The 14782-nt window shown below is 35.5% G+C and overlaps 1 protein-coding gene across 1 annotated transcript in view; it reads left to right on the top strand.

The window, feature by feature from the left end:
- LOC150074965 (uncharacterized) overlaps nt 1–14782 on the top strand; it is a 658991-nt gene that overhangs the window by 427751 nt on the left and 216458 nt on the right. Inside the window, exon 12 of the mRNA XM_090389013.1 lies at nt 4703–4877. Within this exon, the coding sequence (XP_090245139.1) occupies nt 4703–4877 (175 nt within the window). The remainder of the gene's footprint in view (nt 1–4702; nt 4878–14782) is intronic.

Raw genomic sequence — 14782 nt, forward strand, 5'->3', positions numbered from 1 at the left:
CGGTACTCAGTACGGTGATAGATTGAAGGTTGAGAAGGCAAAAGAAGAGAAATATTTGTTGACATTATTTTTTAATGAATATTTGAATTTCTGTAGATATTAATTTATATGATATGCACATGAAGGAAAGTTCTTCCGCAAAGCAGAAGTTGAATGGATAAATGAGGGAAGAAGAAAAGAAAAGTTAGTTATGTGAGTTTTGAAATTGGCAAATAAATGGGTGATGGGTTATGGTATGCATTAAGAATGGCTTGGAAGAGAGAGAGAGAGAGAGAGAGAGAGAGAGAGAGAGAGAGAGAGAGAAGGAAATTATACATGCTAATTCAGAGTAACAGTGCCCATGGAAATATCTATAGAAAAGGCATGCAGCAGAAACAGAACCTCTATGAGACAGGGAGTAGACAGATTTCATATTATTATTAGCCATACGGTGCAAGGAAGCCTGAGGTTTATGCTGCACCGGCAAAAAAAAAAACATCCCTATTACCCTGAGAGAGAGAGAGAGAAGTAGAAAGGAATCACCAAGAAAGAGAAGAATGATGATATCCAGCTCAGGACCCTGGGTGTGCCAAGCCCATACTCACCAGATGTGAGCCCCTAGAGAATGGGTCATTAATTAACCAAACTGTCCTCTTTTGAATGAAGTCTGTAATAAGCTTGAGAGAGGTTATGAGAGCATTCCCCAGATGTGGGAACAATATATCCTACAGTAGGGCAAATTTGAAATTTCTACGGAGTCAGTAGCTGTTTAGAAGAAAAATAATGCCGAAAGTAAAAGCAAAAACCAGATTTTTAGATGCAGAGGAAGAAATAATTGTGATGTGCTTATGCCAATTATGTTAGGATAATCTCTAATAGAGATATATGATCTTGTCTAGAAATCTGAGTGTTATCAAAGATAAGCAAAGAAGCAGAAGAATCCTTTTTTGCAAGATATAAAACAGGACTGAGTTTTAGAAGGATTGAAATTAACTGTGTTATCATTGCCCTGCTGGAGTATTATGTGGAGATCAGCATTTTAAGGAATTGCTAGTGGATATTCAAAAAGTTGACGCTGTTTGTGCAGGGCAAGGTTTGTAAACTGCAATGTATTATTATTATTATTATTATTACTAGCCACATAGTGCAAGGAAGCCTGAGGCTTATGCTGCACCAGCCAAAAAAAATTTCCGAGTTACCCTGAGAGAGAGAGAGAGAGAGAGAGAGAGGTAGAAGGGAATCACCAAGAAAGAGAAAAATGATGATATCCAGCTCAGGACCCTGGGTGTGCCAAGCCCATACTCACCAGATGTGAGCCTCTGGGGGTAAAGTGCAATGTGCAATCATCAGCAAAACTGGATAAAATTTCCAGTCCATGGAAGAGGGTCATTAATATACAGGAGGAAAAGAATGGAAACTTGGGGAACACCAGCATTAAGAGAGAAGTTAGAAGACAGAAAACCATCTATTTTCACTCGTAGTGAGTGGTCAGTGAGAAAACTGGATGCCCAGTTAAAAAAAAACAGTTAGCAAACCATAAGAAAAAGCTTATTTAAAACACCTTTATACCAAACAGGATCAAAAGTCTTTGAAATATCGAGCAACTGCTTGAGTTTCACCAAACTTTTCCATTGAATTTGTTCACATATGAGTAATGTAAGCCAATACATGTTTTGTTGACAGTCATTCAACATGAGCATGTGAACAGATCTCTTATTCTGTAGGCCTATTAACAAAAGCATCTGCTGGATGGTATACTCTGAAATGTTTCTATATGCACTGTTTGTCAGACTTGGCATAACATGGCCTTAGTCACTCAGAAAGAGAAGAATAATAATATCCAGGGTCCTGAGCTGGATATCATTATTCTTCTCTTTCTTGGTGATTCCCTTCTACTTCTCTCTCTCTCTTGGGGTGGTTCAGAAATTGTTTTTTTTTTTCTGGCTGGTGCAGCATAAGCCTCAGGCTTCCTTGCACCATATGGCTAATAATAATAATAATAATAATATATCCCAGTAGATCAACACTGATGGAATCCATATTGGTGATCATTGAACAGATTTCATGATTATTTATGAATTGACTGTTAATTAATTTCTCTATTACTTCAGAAAGAGTGGGGAGATAAGTGCAGTGGGACAATTTTATGGGCAGGATTTGTCATCCTTTTGAGGAACTGGTTGGATGTGAGCAAATTTCTAAGCAGAAAGAAAAACACCTGTGGAATAAGAAAGTGTAAAAAGGGTATGCAGAAAACAGGAGTAAGCTGGAGAGCAAACGTTTTGAGAAGTGGAGAAATACCATCAGAACCTGGAGCTTTCTTGGCATCAAGATTGTTCAAAATTCTTCTGATAGCCTTTTGATGGAAGATCACTGAGGCATTGGATGAAATATACTGAGAATGGTAGTAGGTGGTAAAGATGGTCAATTCAAGAGTTCTTCTAGCTCTATTGCTGATCTGATAAGGATGCTAATAATTTGGGTTTATCTTTAGCTGAGGTGACAATAGAACAATCAAGTTATAACAGAGATAAAACTGGGCAAAAGTCACTGCCAGTAGCTTTGGTAAGAGACTAGAATGTTCAACTACTATTTGTACAAAAAGCAACTTTTTTACTTTTAGCCTGTTCAAAATCTAGTTTGGATTGATTAGTAATTGCTTTACAGTTATTGCAAAGCTTAAGTGTAGGGAGAAAATGAACCTGGAGATTTGGATGCAAGCCAATTGCATATTACAACATTCTTATCTTGAACAGCCATAGCATATTTATTGGAAAACCAAGATACACAATGAGATTTTATGGTGGAGTGTGTGGAATAAACAATTTTATTCTTACAAGAATAATTTCACTGACATGATCTGAGCAAACAGTGACAAATTGAGTTAATGAAGAATAGAAGTCTCGCAGATGATCCATTTTGCTTTCATATAATGCCAAACAACACAAGGCAGAGAATGGCCATGAGAGAAATACTCCATTGGAGAAGTGACTATCACCAAGCTGTGATCTGTGGTTCCTAGAAGACCACTCACTTCAACCATGTACTTTGAAGGGTTATTTTGTGAGAAAAAGATGGAGTGTTGGCTGCATGGTTAGGATTATCTGATATTCTTGTAGTAAATGAACAATCTATGTGAGGTTTATATTAATTATGGCAGCAGGGTCCATTAGAAAACTGAAGCCAACTGCATTTGTGGACATTAAAGTTGCAAAGGCAAATTACTTCACTGTTAAGAATGTTGTAGAGGAGAAACTCAAGTTTCAAAGAAAGGAAGTCAGAGTTTCGAGTAATTAGTGGAATTGAGAGATAGATACAACATCAGATGAATTTGACAGAATGGAGTAGAGAGATTTGAAGCCATGGAAGATCAAAAAGAGAAAATGCCAACTTACTAAGTTTCTGACAGGGAATATCAGAGTGGATATGCACAAGTACTTTTTGAAGTGAAAGGCAACCAATAATTGGAATTCTGACAGAAAAGTAAGTAGGCTTGGCAGACTCCAAGTGGAACTGGATATCATTGAGATTGGAACTGAGAACATGCATATTTGTGAAATTAATGAGGAAGTGTTTTGATGGTTTAGATTTTTTTGCAGATAAGTTAGTTCTATTAATTTGACTATTAATGATGTATTCAGTAGTAAAAAAAAAGGTGGGGCTCAGGTTACATGAATTAATGAAATTTTTGGATGTGGCTTGACAATGCCCCCCCATGCATGTACACACTACTTGTACTCCCTCCAGTCACTATCTAGCAGATTTGACAAAAAGAGGTTATACACTGGCTGATCTGGATACCTCCAATAGGTTCAGTCTGGTGAACTATCTAGCAGCTGCCTGCAAACACTGCTTTAGAGCTCCACCCTCAAAATGTAAGAAACATTGATTCTCGCCATTAAATCCCGATGTCTTGTAACTTCAAAAGTTATATTATACTGCATGATGGAAGAGTTGGAGAGTGTTTGCTGGAGCTTTGTTCTAGAGACTAAATATAAGTTTCATTACTTCGACCCATTATGGCCTTGTTACCCTAGCACCGTAAAGCCCATATACAAACAAAGGAGAGCCTCATATTTATGTGTACATATTTTGTGTAATGATTAAATGACACTGATAGTAGCTGTACTCAAATGTTTTGCTCTAAAATAATTTATGGACTTTATTTGGTAAACAGATATGTTCTCTTTCTGTAAGTTTGATAACTTTGATAATAAAGATGGAATAGTACAGGTATACTGTATTTATACAACTTGTTCTCTTTTGTTTCTTTAATTTCTAATAAACTGGAGCTGCAATGAAAAATTCTCATATTCATAAATAGTGTGTCCTTAATCATAAGAAACAGCAAGAAATTAAGGTAATTAAAACATTTTAAAATTTTGTTACATGGTGTAATTGGCTAAATATACAACTACATAGAAATGGACATATTTCAGACTCCAGTTGTTTTTGCTGCATTTCATTACAAGTGACAGTTGTAGTCTTCTGTAATTGTGTTATTCTTCAGTTATTCTACTTTTCTAATGTGTATGCAAGTCTTGTGTCACTACCTGACCAGATGCCCATTTTATTCTGACCAGGCTTAATAATGAAGATTGTTATTATTGGAATGATATATGCTGAAAAAAATTACCAGTTATGAATAATTTAAAGAACAATTAATCGAATGAATAGAACAGAATGGTGCAACTTTTTTTTTGTTTTTACTCTATTTTTTTAGTAACTGGTGACAATGAGGAATGCTGCAGTAATGAACCGGAAATATTCTCATTATTAGATCTTAAAAAAAAAAATCCAAAACCAATTGATACAGTTTCACTAAGTAAACTTTGCATCAAAGGTTATCAAGAGTTTAACACCAAAAAAGCAAATCCAGCTTCAAGACATTGGAAAATGTAAGTTAAATTTATTTACCACAAGTAAATATTTATTTTTAAACCTTTTAAGTAATGGTGTAATAATATTTGTATACTGATCATGAAAAAAAAGCAGCAAGTATAAAATATATTAGGCAGAATCAAAAAGTTCCAGATTGTGTGTGTGTGTGTATATACACATACCATACGCATGGAAAATAAATTTTAGTTCTTTAGTTTGTAAAAAAAAAAAGTCACCCTGTATGAAATCAGGTGAATAAGTGGGATGCTATGTTCATTTACAGAGTGTTTGAAAAAGTATTCTTTTTTCCATTAAGCATGCTGCTTGTGTTGGGTTAGGATAGATCATCCATCTTCTTTTTAGTCCTCCTCTACTTCATTTATTTACCGATGGGTGTCCAGTTTCTATCCTTTAATTTTCTTTAAGAATTTTAATTTTACATCCAATGGGTAGGTTGCTAGCCCTTCTCTTTGATTGTCTACCTAAATTTTGTTTCATTCCCATCCTTCAACCCATCTGGCTAGGGTGCAATGCCAGACCAAGGTATTTGTGCACCCTTGGCAGAAAGATTTTTCGGCGTCCCCCCCTTTACCAAGGATATATATATATATATTTTTTTTTTTTTTTCATGATTTGTAAAAATTTAGCACCCCGGGTAAGGGCACTGCTAGCCCGTGCCTTAATCCGGCACTGCTAGGGTGGCCCTACAAGGAGATTAAGCTTCTACCAGCATAGTTCTTTGGGTCATTGTGGTACTTCGTGGACTACCACCACAATAAAGTGGTAGTCCATGAAGATTCAGAAATTGTTACATGATAAACAGGAGCATCATTCTGGAATAATTTCCTGTTCTCCCATAGATCTGGTGTTTTCCTTATGATTTTTAAGTACATGGTTTTATTTTTCAGTGTGACCTCCTGGTAAATTATGCCTTTATAGTCAAAATTTAATTTTTAGTACAGATCAACCATCACTAATCCCGCCACCGGTAATCCGGTTCCACCACTAATTCGGACATAATTTCCGCGAACGTAATTTCAAATTTCCCGGGTTGGCGCACCGACCTACCACTACTGTTTTGGTGGCATTAGTTGGAGCATCAGCTGTTGGCGCGAACTCGTAAACACTGGCAAGCCATTCCCACTTGTTTTTCTGCATTTATTTTTATAACCTGCTCACATTTAGCTCCAGCCATGGTTCCAATGCATAAAGGAAGTGCCTCTCGTGGCGTAAAGCGCAAACACCGTACATTATCCATAACAGATAAAGTTGAACTTCTGAAAAAAATCGACAGCGGTGTGTCTGTGAGAAGTTTAACTCTGCTTAATTGTAAATTCCAGCAATTTCTCTCAGTTCCTCTTATCTTAGTAATTTTCTTTTAGCCATTCCTTTTTAGATTTTTTTTTTTTTACAACACACTTATACAAACTTGAGAAAACACAATATGATGGATAATACAGCGCGCTGACAAACTTGTTTTCACAAAATCTCTAGCAATACTGACAAACGTATTGCGATGTTTGAGAATTTATTTTATCGTAATTAGTTTTATTGCTGCGCTCGCCACGCGTGCAATAAACTAATCACAAACGACCTTCATATGTATGCCGTAATAGCGCCACACGTATATGTGGCCACGTTGGCCACATATATGCGACATAAAAAAAGACTATTTTTATTTTCTATTTTAAGCGAAAAAATTACAACACTGACATTACAATATTTATTTTAGAATTACTAATGGCGCCTTCATAGCCAGGTGGGCAGGAGCAGTAGTGCATAGCACATGCTTCTTGATTGGACTGGGGTTCGAGCCCGTACCCACCAAATACAGAAGATGCGGCAGGTCAGGGAATGACCACCGCATATTCCCAGCCCGAATAAACGGTGAGGGTTGGCGTCAGGAAGGGCATCTGGCCGTAAAAATTGCATTCCAAAACAATAAAAACGCTGACCCCACATAATAATGGGAAAAAGGCGAGGAAAAAAAAAAAAAAAAAAATTTTAGAATTACTAATCAAATTATTTCCTAAATATTTTTTGGCCCCTGGGGAATTTTTTTATTAAACTAGCTTGGCAGTCAACATGTTAAAGGTAGAAAGTGGTGGTTAGCTGTTGGGTAAAATGTATGTGCTAAAATAACCACCAGTGATCCAGCAAGCTCACTACTCCGGCACCCCACAGGTCCTAACGCTGCCGGATTAGTGATAGTCAACCTGTATAAACTTTACCATTATATCTGTTAGGCTAATTTTTTTTTTTTTTTTCTTTCTTGGTGATGTGGGAAATTTTCATTCACTGAATTGAAGTTTTGTATGTAGCTCAAAAAGATAACACCATGTGTATTCTTCTATTGTTTTTATAAATTCTGGATTACAATCATTAATTTCAACCATTTCTTTTGAAAGTTCAGCTGTCTTGATATCTGAACTGCTGATAAAAACTTGGGAACAAAGAATTTGGATAATCTTTTTCGAGTTTAAAATATCAGATGTGTTAACTTGGCAAGTACCATATGATATTCTGATTTGATATGATTTCGATTTTTCCCCCAATTTTTATTTGTTGATTAGCCCACATAATGCTTTTAGTTTGTTTGACTTGCAAGGTCTCCCACACCATGCAGTATACCATTCAGGTATATTGCATGGTGTGGGACTTGTACCATTCAGATATCCTACCCCTTGATAAGACCCTTTCAGTGTTTGCTTTATCAATTATTTCTATATTCTTAATCTGATTTTCCTGCAATAAGGCAAAATTTCATGGATCTCTGTTCAAAAAAAAAATATGAATTCTAAAAATTATATGAATTACTTACTGTCAACAACTGATTGAACCTTTGAATATATGCAATCAAGTTGCTTCATACTGTAAAAAATTCTGTACATTCTTGTTTTCATAATGGAATTCGAAGTTCTTATTCAATGTTCAGATATTTTTAACAAATTCAGATCCTGAGTTTGTGTGATCCTACCTGTATAGTGCTTATCTGCTATGTTACTTTTACAGTTCCAGGAGTATGTTATATTGGAATTTAATGTTGATACTGGCTATATAAACTGAAACAAAAGCAATGTCCACAGAGTTAATATTATTATTAGCCATATGGTGCAAGGAAGCCTGAGGTTTTGCTGCACCAGCCAAAAAAAAAAAAAGATTTCTGAGTTGCCTGGGGAAAAGAGAGAGAGAGTGAGTCAAAAGTAGAAGGGAATCACCAAGAAAGAGAAGAATGATGATATCCAGCTGAGAACCCTGGGTGCGCCAAGCTATACTCACCACATGTGAGCCCCAGACTGTAATTTTATGTATGTATTTTTATTTTATTGCATAAAATAATATACAGATGAAATATAAAATAAATAGCATAAGAATATGTATATATTCAAGGAAAACCAGACTTAAACATTGCAATAACTCAGAATTCATTGCAATAATTGAAACGATACCCTTGAAACATTAGAATTTTCTTTTCCCCAACCACAGAAAGCCTTTCTGCAGAAAGGCTGGTCATTGCTATTCTTCTGCTGTTACTTCTTCTTCTTCCATAGCTTAATGTTATCTATTTGGGGCCAGCTTTTTGAGTCTACTTGCCTTTCTATCTTGGGTAAAGTCCCTTCTAGCCTTGCACTCCTTCATATCCCTTTCTATGACCTCTATCCATGTCCTCTTGGCCCCGGGTGCCAAGTAATTTTGTTATCAAGTAACTTTGCTAATAAATTTGTGCTTTTTCTTGAAAAACTAAATCATTTCCTTATTTATAACAATATACTAAGATCTTATTATGTATTAGCATTAGTAGAGGCATATGATGCAAGAAAGTAAGCTTATACAGTATGAGCCAAAAATTTATTTAAGCTGTCAACTTCCACAACGGCAGATGGAAGTTTGTTCCAGCAATCAACCACCTGCTAGCCAAAGGCAAATTTCCATGCATCTATTTTACAACTGTCTTTCCTCAGTTTGAATTTGTCCTTTTAGGCAATCAATCTGGGCAAGAGGAAGAATCCTGTCAGCATTGAGCTTGTTCAAACCTTTCAAGGCCTTATACACCTCAATCAGATCCCCTCACAGGTGTCTAGTCGCCAGTCACTGCAAATTGTGGAACTTAAGCCTTTCTTCATAAGAGCAACCCTTTGTTCCATTCATGAATCTCATGCTGACCAGGCTAGCCAGGTGGGTAAAGTGCCTTCCTGGCAACCCAAAGGTCACAGATTCGAATCCTGCCTCAGGCTTGGATCAGAGTAAAATGCAAAACCTTTGTGAGGGGCATTATGGCTACAGAAGCCAATGCGCCAACAACTAACAAAAAAAACAATCTCATTGCCCTTCTCTGTACTCGTTCCAGCAGCTCTACAGCCTTCCTAAAATGAGACTTCCACACCTGTGTACAGTACTCAAGTTGTGGATGCCTATGGTAAAGAAAGTACTTTACTAGATCAGGAAGGGAGAAAAGTAACCTTTGTTTTTCCTATACTAAATACTAAACCACATAACCTTAATGCTAATGCTTGTGACCAAGCATTAGTATTAAGGTTACATTCTGGTCTGAATTCAAAGATCAGAATGTAACTGGTCACAAACTGAGGAGGCTAGTTCTGTCTCAGCAAAATGTCAAAGACTGACATAGATGGAATCTGTGATCCAACCTTCCTCATTATTCATTCAACACAAGACCCACCTATCAGAAAACTTTCTCTTTTGCTAGTACATAAATGCTTAGCCAGTGCAGTAGGAATTCCGAGGACAGTTCATCACCTGAGATCAGAATTAGTTGAAGTTGCAAATGCTCAAAAATATGAGAAATTATAAAAGTTCACAACTTTCAGTGGAATCAGTGACATCTGTCACTGTTTCCCCACACACTTCCCTAAATACATCAAAAAATATCATTACTGAGTTGATCTGATCACTCTATCAGATGAAAAAGTAAAGCAAGTGGCAAGATCAGGAATAATTAATGTGAGACGAATCAGAAAAAAACAAGAAGATATGTTAGTTCCCACACAGAACACATTTCTTACCTTTTATAATAATCCCAGACCACCAACAATGATCAAGGCAGGCTACCTAAACTGTCATGTTAAAGCCTATATTCCAAACTTCTTACGTTACCACAAGTGCCAGAAGTTTGGGAATTCATAAGCAGTCTGCAGGGGAGCAGCACTTAATTAAACTCACTGCACAGCCACAACACTTAAATGTCTAAACTGCAGACAAAACAACTTGCCTATTTCAAAGAGTGTCCAAACTAGAAAAGAGAAATAAAAAGATACAATGATACAAAACTGAGCATAACGTAACTTATCAAGAATCGAAAAAGTCCCTCCTAGCCCCAGCCACAGACAAGCAATCTTATGCTCATGCAACCATTAAAAGAATATCAATTTCCAATCAAATGGAAGTAACCATTCCACCCAATCTCTAGCTCAGTGGGCTAGGTCAATATTGATCACCATACCAGTAAAGCAAGTGAAGCAAAAAATACAGTAATAACCATAAACCCAGCTGCTGTTCCCCAGCTGGATAGTGGTCCATCCATAGTCCCTCATACAAACCAAACCATATTGGATAGATGTTCGATATTGTTTGTAGTAGATTTGTTAGTAGACTTAAATCAGTAAGCTGTTTATTCAGTTGCGAAGGAAATTAATAAAATTAAAGACTGTGTACAAAATGTTGGAAATATGCAGTCAGTTATTCTGTCAAAAAAGGTGCAATGATTGAGGAAAAGGAAAGTTCTTTAAAATTATCCACTGAAGATCAACATTAAAAAAAAAAAATAAAAAAATTGTGAACCTTTCAGTTTTTGAAGTAAGGTATGATGATTGGAAGAAACTTTTGGGAAAAAAGTGCTCTTAATGTTTCAGAATTTCATGCGATCGAAGGTTGGTTCAACAAGTCCAAAAATAGGGCTAAGTTGTATGATATTAGATTGACTGAAGAATCTACTAGTGCTGATCAGGTTTCTCTTTTCCATTAGGCAATTTAGGCACTGCACCTAGGGCTTATGAAAAAATAGGGCCCTGAAAAAATAGAATTCAATAATGAATGATGTTATTCCAACAATAAAATTCTTCAAGCTAATTTTTAAGGTAAATTCTTTCATCAGCTGTTTCTGTTAGTAGAGTCATTAGTAATCAAAGTTTGTATTATGAGTAATTTTTGAGCACAAATTTCTAAGACAAATTCTCTCTTCAGCTTTTTATCTTAGCAGAGCCATTTTTTATTTTTTTATAGGTTTATATCCAAGACTTTCTTCAGCAGCTCCCAGAAAAAATCAATTCTGGGAGCTGCTGAAGAAAGTCTTGGATATAAACCTATAAAAAATAAAAACTGGCTAAGAACTTGGAATGAAGAATTGAAACAAACAATCAATGAGAAAAAAAAAGACCTATAAACTGTTCCTACAAACTAAAGACCTACATCTACACATAAAATATAAAAAGCTTTGAGCAGAAGTCAGAAAACTAACCAGAAGAATCCGACGAGATGACTGGGATAAATTTGTTAAATCTTTAGAACGTGATATCACGGGCCCACAGAGAAGAGGTTTTAAAATTTTTAAGAAATTACAACTAGACACAAATGATCAAATAAAAATCAACTCCATCTCCCAAGCAGAATGGAAGCAACACTATTCCAAACTATAGTATAACCCAGGCACTAGGGAATTGGAAGATGAAGAAAATATAACAACGGAAGAACTAGAGTTAATATTACAAAAATCAAAAACCAAAAAAGACCAGGAATAGACAATTTGAATGTAGAACTATTTAAATATGGGGGCACCTTACTAAAAAATGCACTACTAAAATTATTTAACATCATATGGCATAAGCAACAGATACTCAAAGATTGGGAAACAGGAATAGTAATCACTTTACACAAAAAAGGCTCCAGAAATAATCCTAACAACTACAGAGGGATAACACTGCTGTCAGCTGCTTGCAAAGCTATACTTTAATATACTAAAGAATAAACTTAATAAATACAGTGAACAATTCTTAGAAGAAGAACAATGTGGGTTCAGAAAAGGGAGAAGCACAATAGATGTGCCATTTTCTCACTACAACAAATTTTGGAGAAAAGAAGAGAATTCAATCTACCAACATTTCTGCTGTTTCTTGATTATGAAAAAGCATATGACAATGTAAACCGGGAAAAACTTTGGCATATTCTACATGAAGAAAATATCCCAACCGAACTCCGGAAAGCGATCCAAAGCCTATATAAAAACTCAAAAGTCTGTATAAAATAAAAATTCTAATGGCCAACTATCAGACCCAATTAACACCAATAAAGGAGTCAAACAAGAATGTGGACTATCACCAAATTTATTTAATATCTACATCAATAAAATTCTTAAAGAATGGAAACAAACAATTCACAACAGAATACAGTTGAACAACAGGAATAAAATCCAAACTATATTATATGCTGATGATCAAGTTATAATTGCAAAACCCGAAGATGAACTACAGATAGCAGCAAATGAACTTAATAAAATAGGTAAAAAGTACGAGATGAAAATCTTCACCTCAAAAACAAAATCAATGGGATTATGTGGAAAAAACATACAAAGAGTCAAAATTGTTATTGATGATAAAATAATAGAACAAATATCTGACTTCACCTATTTGGGAAATTTAATATCAAATGAAGGGAAAGACATCCACACTAAACTACAAAAATATAATAAAATGAATGGAACAATTAAATGCCACTTCAGGAAACAAATGACAACTGAAACAAAATTACGACTGCACAACATCACTTCAAAACCAGCCCTCTTCTACAGCTGTGAGACTTGGGTCATAAATAAGAAAGATGCACACAAACTAGAAGCAGCACAAATAAGATTTTTAAGACCATTACTAGACCACCAAGGAAATTTAGATATCTGCGAGAAATTAAAAGTAAATAACATAGTAAATGACATAAAAAGGTATCAGGAAAAATGGATCAGCCACATAGAAAGAATGAACCCAGACTGGATCCCAAAATTAGCCTTTAACTACAAACCTACAGGCAAGAGAGATGTTGGTCGACCAATAAAACGATGCCGAGATCAAGACCACCTCCAAGCGCTACAATGGAACAGGTCTTAAAAGACCTAAGCCGGACCAAGTTCATGATGATGATAATAATAAGTGTTGTGTAAATAACTTCAATACCAAATTTATAAGAAATGCTTTTGAATTTCTATAAAAAGCAAAAAAATTATTTAATGCAGAAGCATTTTAATATGATTGATGTAATATAGTTAGGTTTCAGCATGAAGAGCATGTTAGCTTTAGTAGAGGCATATTATGCAAGAAAGCAAGCTTATACAGATCAGCCAAAAAAAAAAAAAAAAAAACTTCCCATTTCACCCATCCATTAGGCACCAGGGCCATCTTTTGGTGGCTAAGAACACCAAAAGATGGCCCTGGTGCTGATAAACAACCTGCAATAGAATTTGCAAAAAAAATTTACTAAAATTGTTAAAGAGGGGAGTTATTCTGTGTAAAATTTTTGACATTGATGAAGCAGAATTATTTTGGAAAAGGATGCCTGTATGAAGCTATATGATAAAGGAGGAGAAAGTTGCACCTTTACAAAGAGAGCCAAGGACAGGCTTATACTTACATTTTGTGTCAAAGTCATTATAGCAATAAACTAGGATTTTCTAAATGGCATTTAGAAAATCCTAGAGCTTTGAAAGGGATAGCCAAATTGTTTTCTTACAAGTCATATGGAAATCTACCTGAAATGCTTGGACAAGTTGGAACAGTTTTTTTATTTTTCATGATTGATTAGTCTTCATTTTGTTCTAGCAGTTAGACAATATTGCAGTAGGAATGATTTAGCATTTAGAGCATTATTGGGTTTGGACAATGTTCCTGAGTCTTCTAATGAATGCTCCACATTCATTAGAGGATCTTTGTCCATAAATTAAAGTTATGCTTTTGCTTCCAAATATCTCCTGTGATATTTAACCTATGGATCAGACAGTCATAAGTACATGAGGTACACAATAGACCAAGTAATTAGTGCAACTGTGACAAGGAAGGTGAACTTACCTTGAAGGAATTCTGTATAGGTTATAACATCTGGAATACATTCACCATCAGTAACCCTTGGGCTAAGATAAAAAGAATCAACTATCAGCACAACTGCTTCCAGCAAGTAATTTTGCCCTAGTCTTATTTTAGACTACTTTAACAAGAAAAGAATAAGGCATCTTTTCTTGATAAATTTTTCAAGCTGACTGTGAGTCACTATTAGAGTCAACAGTTTTGACATCGAAGTCTTCATCACAATCCCTTGCAAAATTGCTCTCAGCAAGCCCTTCATCCAATCATTAACCCCCCCCTTTTTTTTCTAATAAATGCTACCACCAAAAGCTGAGACAAGTTGATTTTAAGGTAAGAAAGTAGTATTTAAGATTAATTCTACTTATTATCTTTGATGCCAAAATGTAGCTTTTAAATGCTTGAAAATACGCCGTATACATTGAATAACACTCAAGGGAATTAATATCACAGTTAGCAATTTTATAAAAAAAATTTCAATTTCCTGGGAACAGAATTCCTATTATATTATGTAAATCCTATTATATTATGTCTATCACTTGACCTTAAGACTCATTCAGGATTGCATTATGGCTGAAATTAGCATTAGCATTAGTAGAGGCATTTGATGCAAGAAAGCAAGCTTATGCAGCATCAGCCAAAAAAAAAAAAAAAAAACCACTTGCACTTCACCCCTCTGTTTGCTCGAAATACCTGTCCAGCTGAGCCTTACACTTATTTAGGCTATCAACTTCCACGACAAGGGATGGAAGTCTGTTCCACCAACCAACCACCCGCTGGCTAAAGGCAAATTTCTGCACGTCTTTCCTACATCTGTCTTTCTTCAATTTGAATTTATGCCCTCT

This window comes from Mastigoproctus giganteus, chromosome 14 (genome assembly GCF_048544385.1).
Source record: "Mastigoproctus giganteus isolate SK-2022 chromosome 14, ASM4854438v1, whole genome shotgun sequence".
NCBI classification, from domain to species: domain Eukaryota; kingdom Metazoa; phylum Arthropoda; class Arachnida; order Uropygi; family Thelyphonidae; genus Mastigoproctus; species Mastigoproctus giganteus.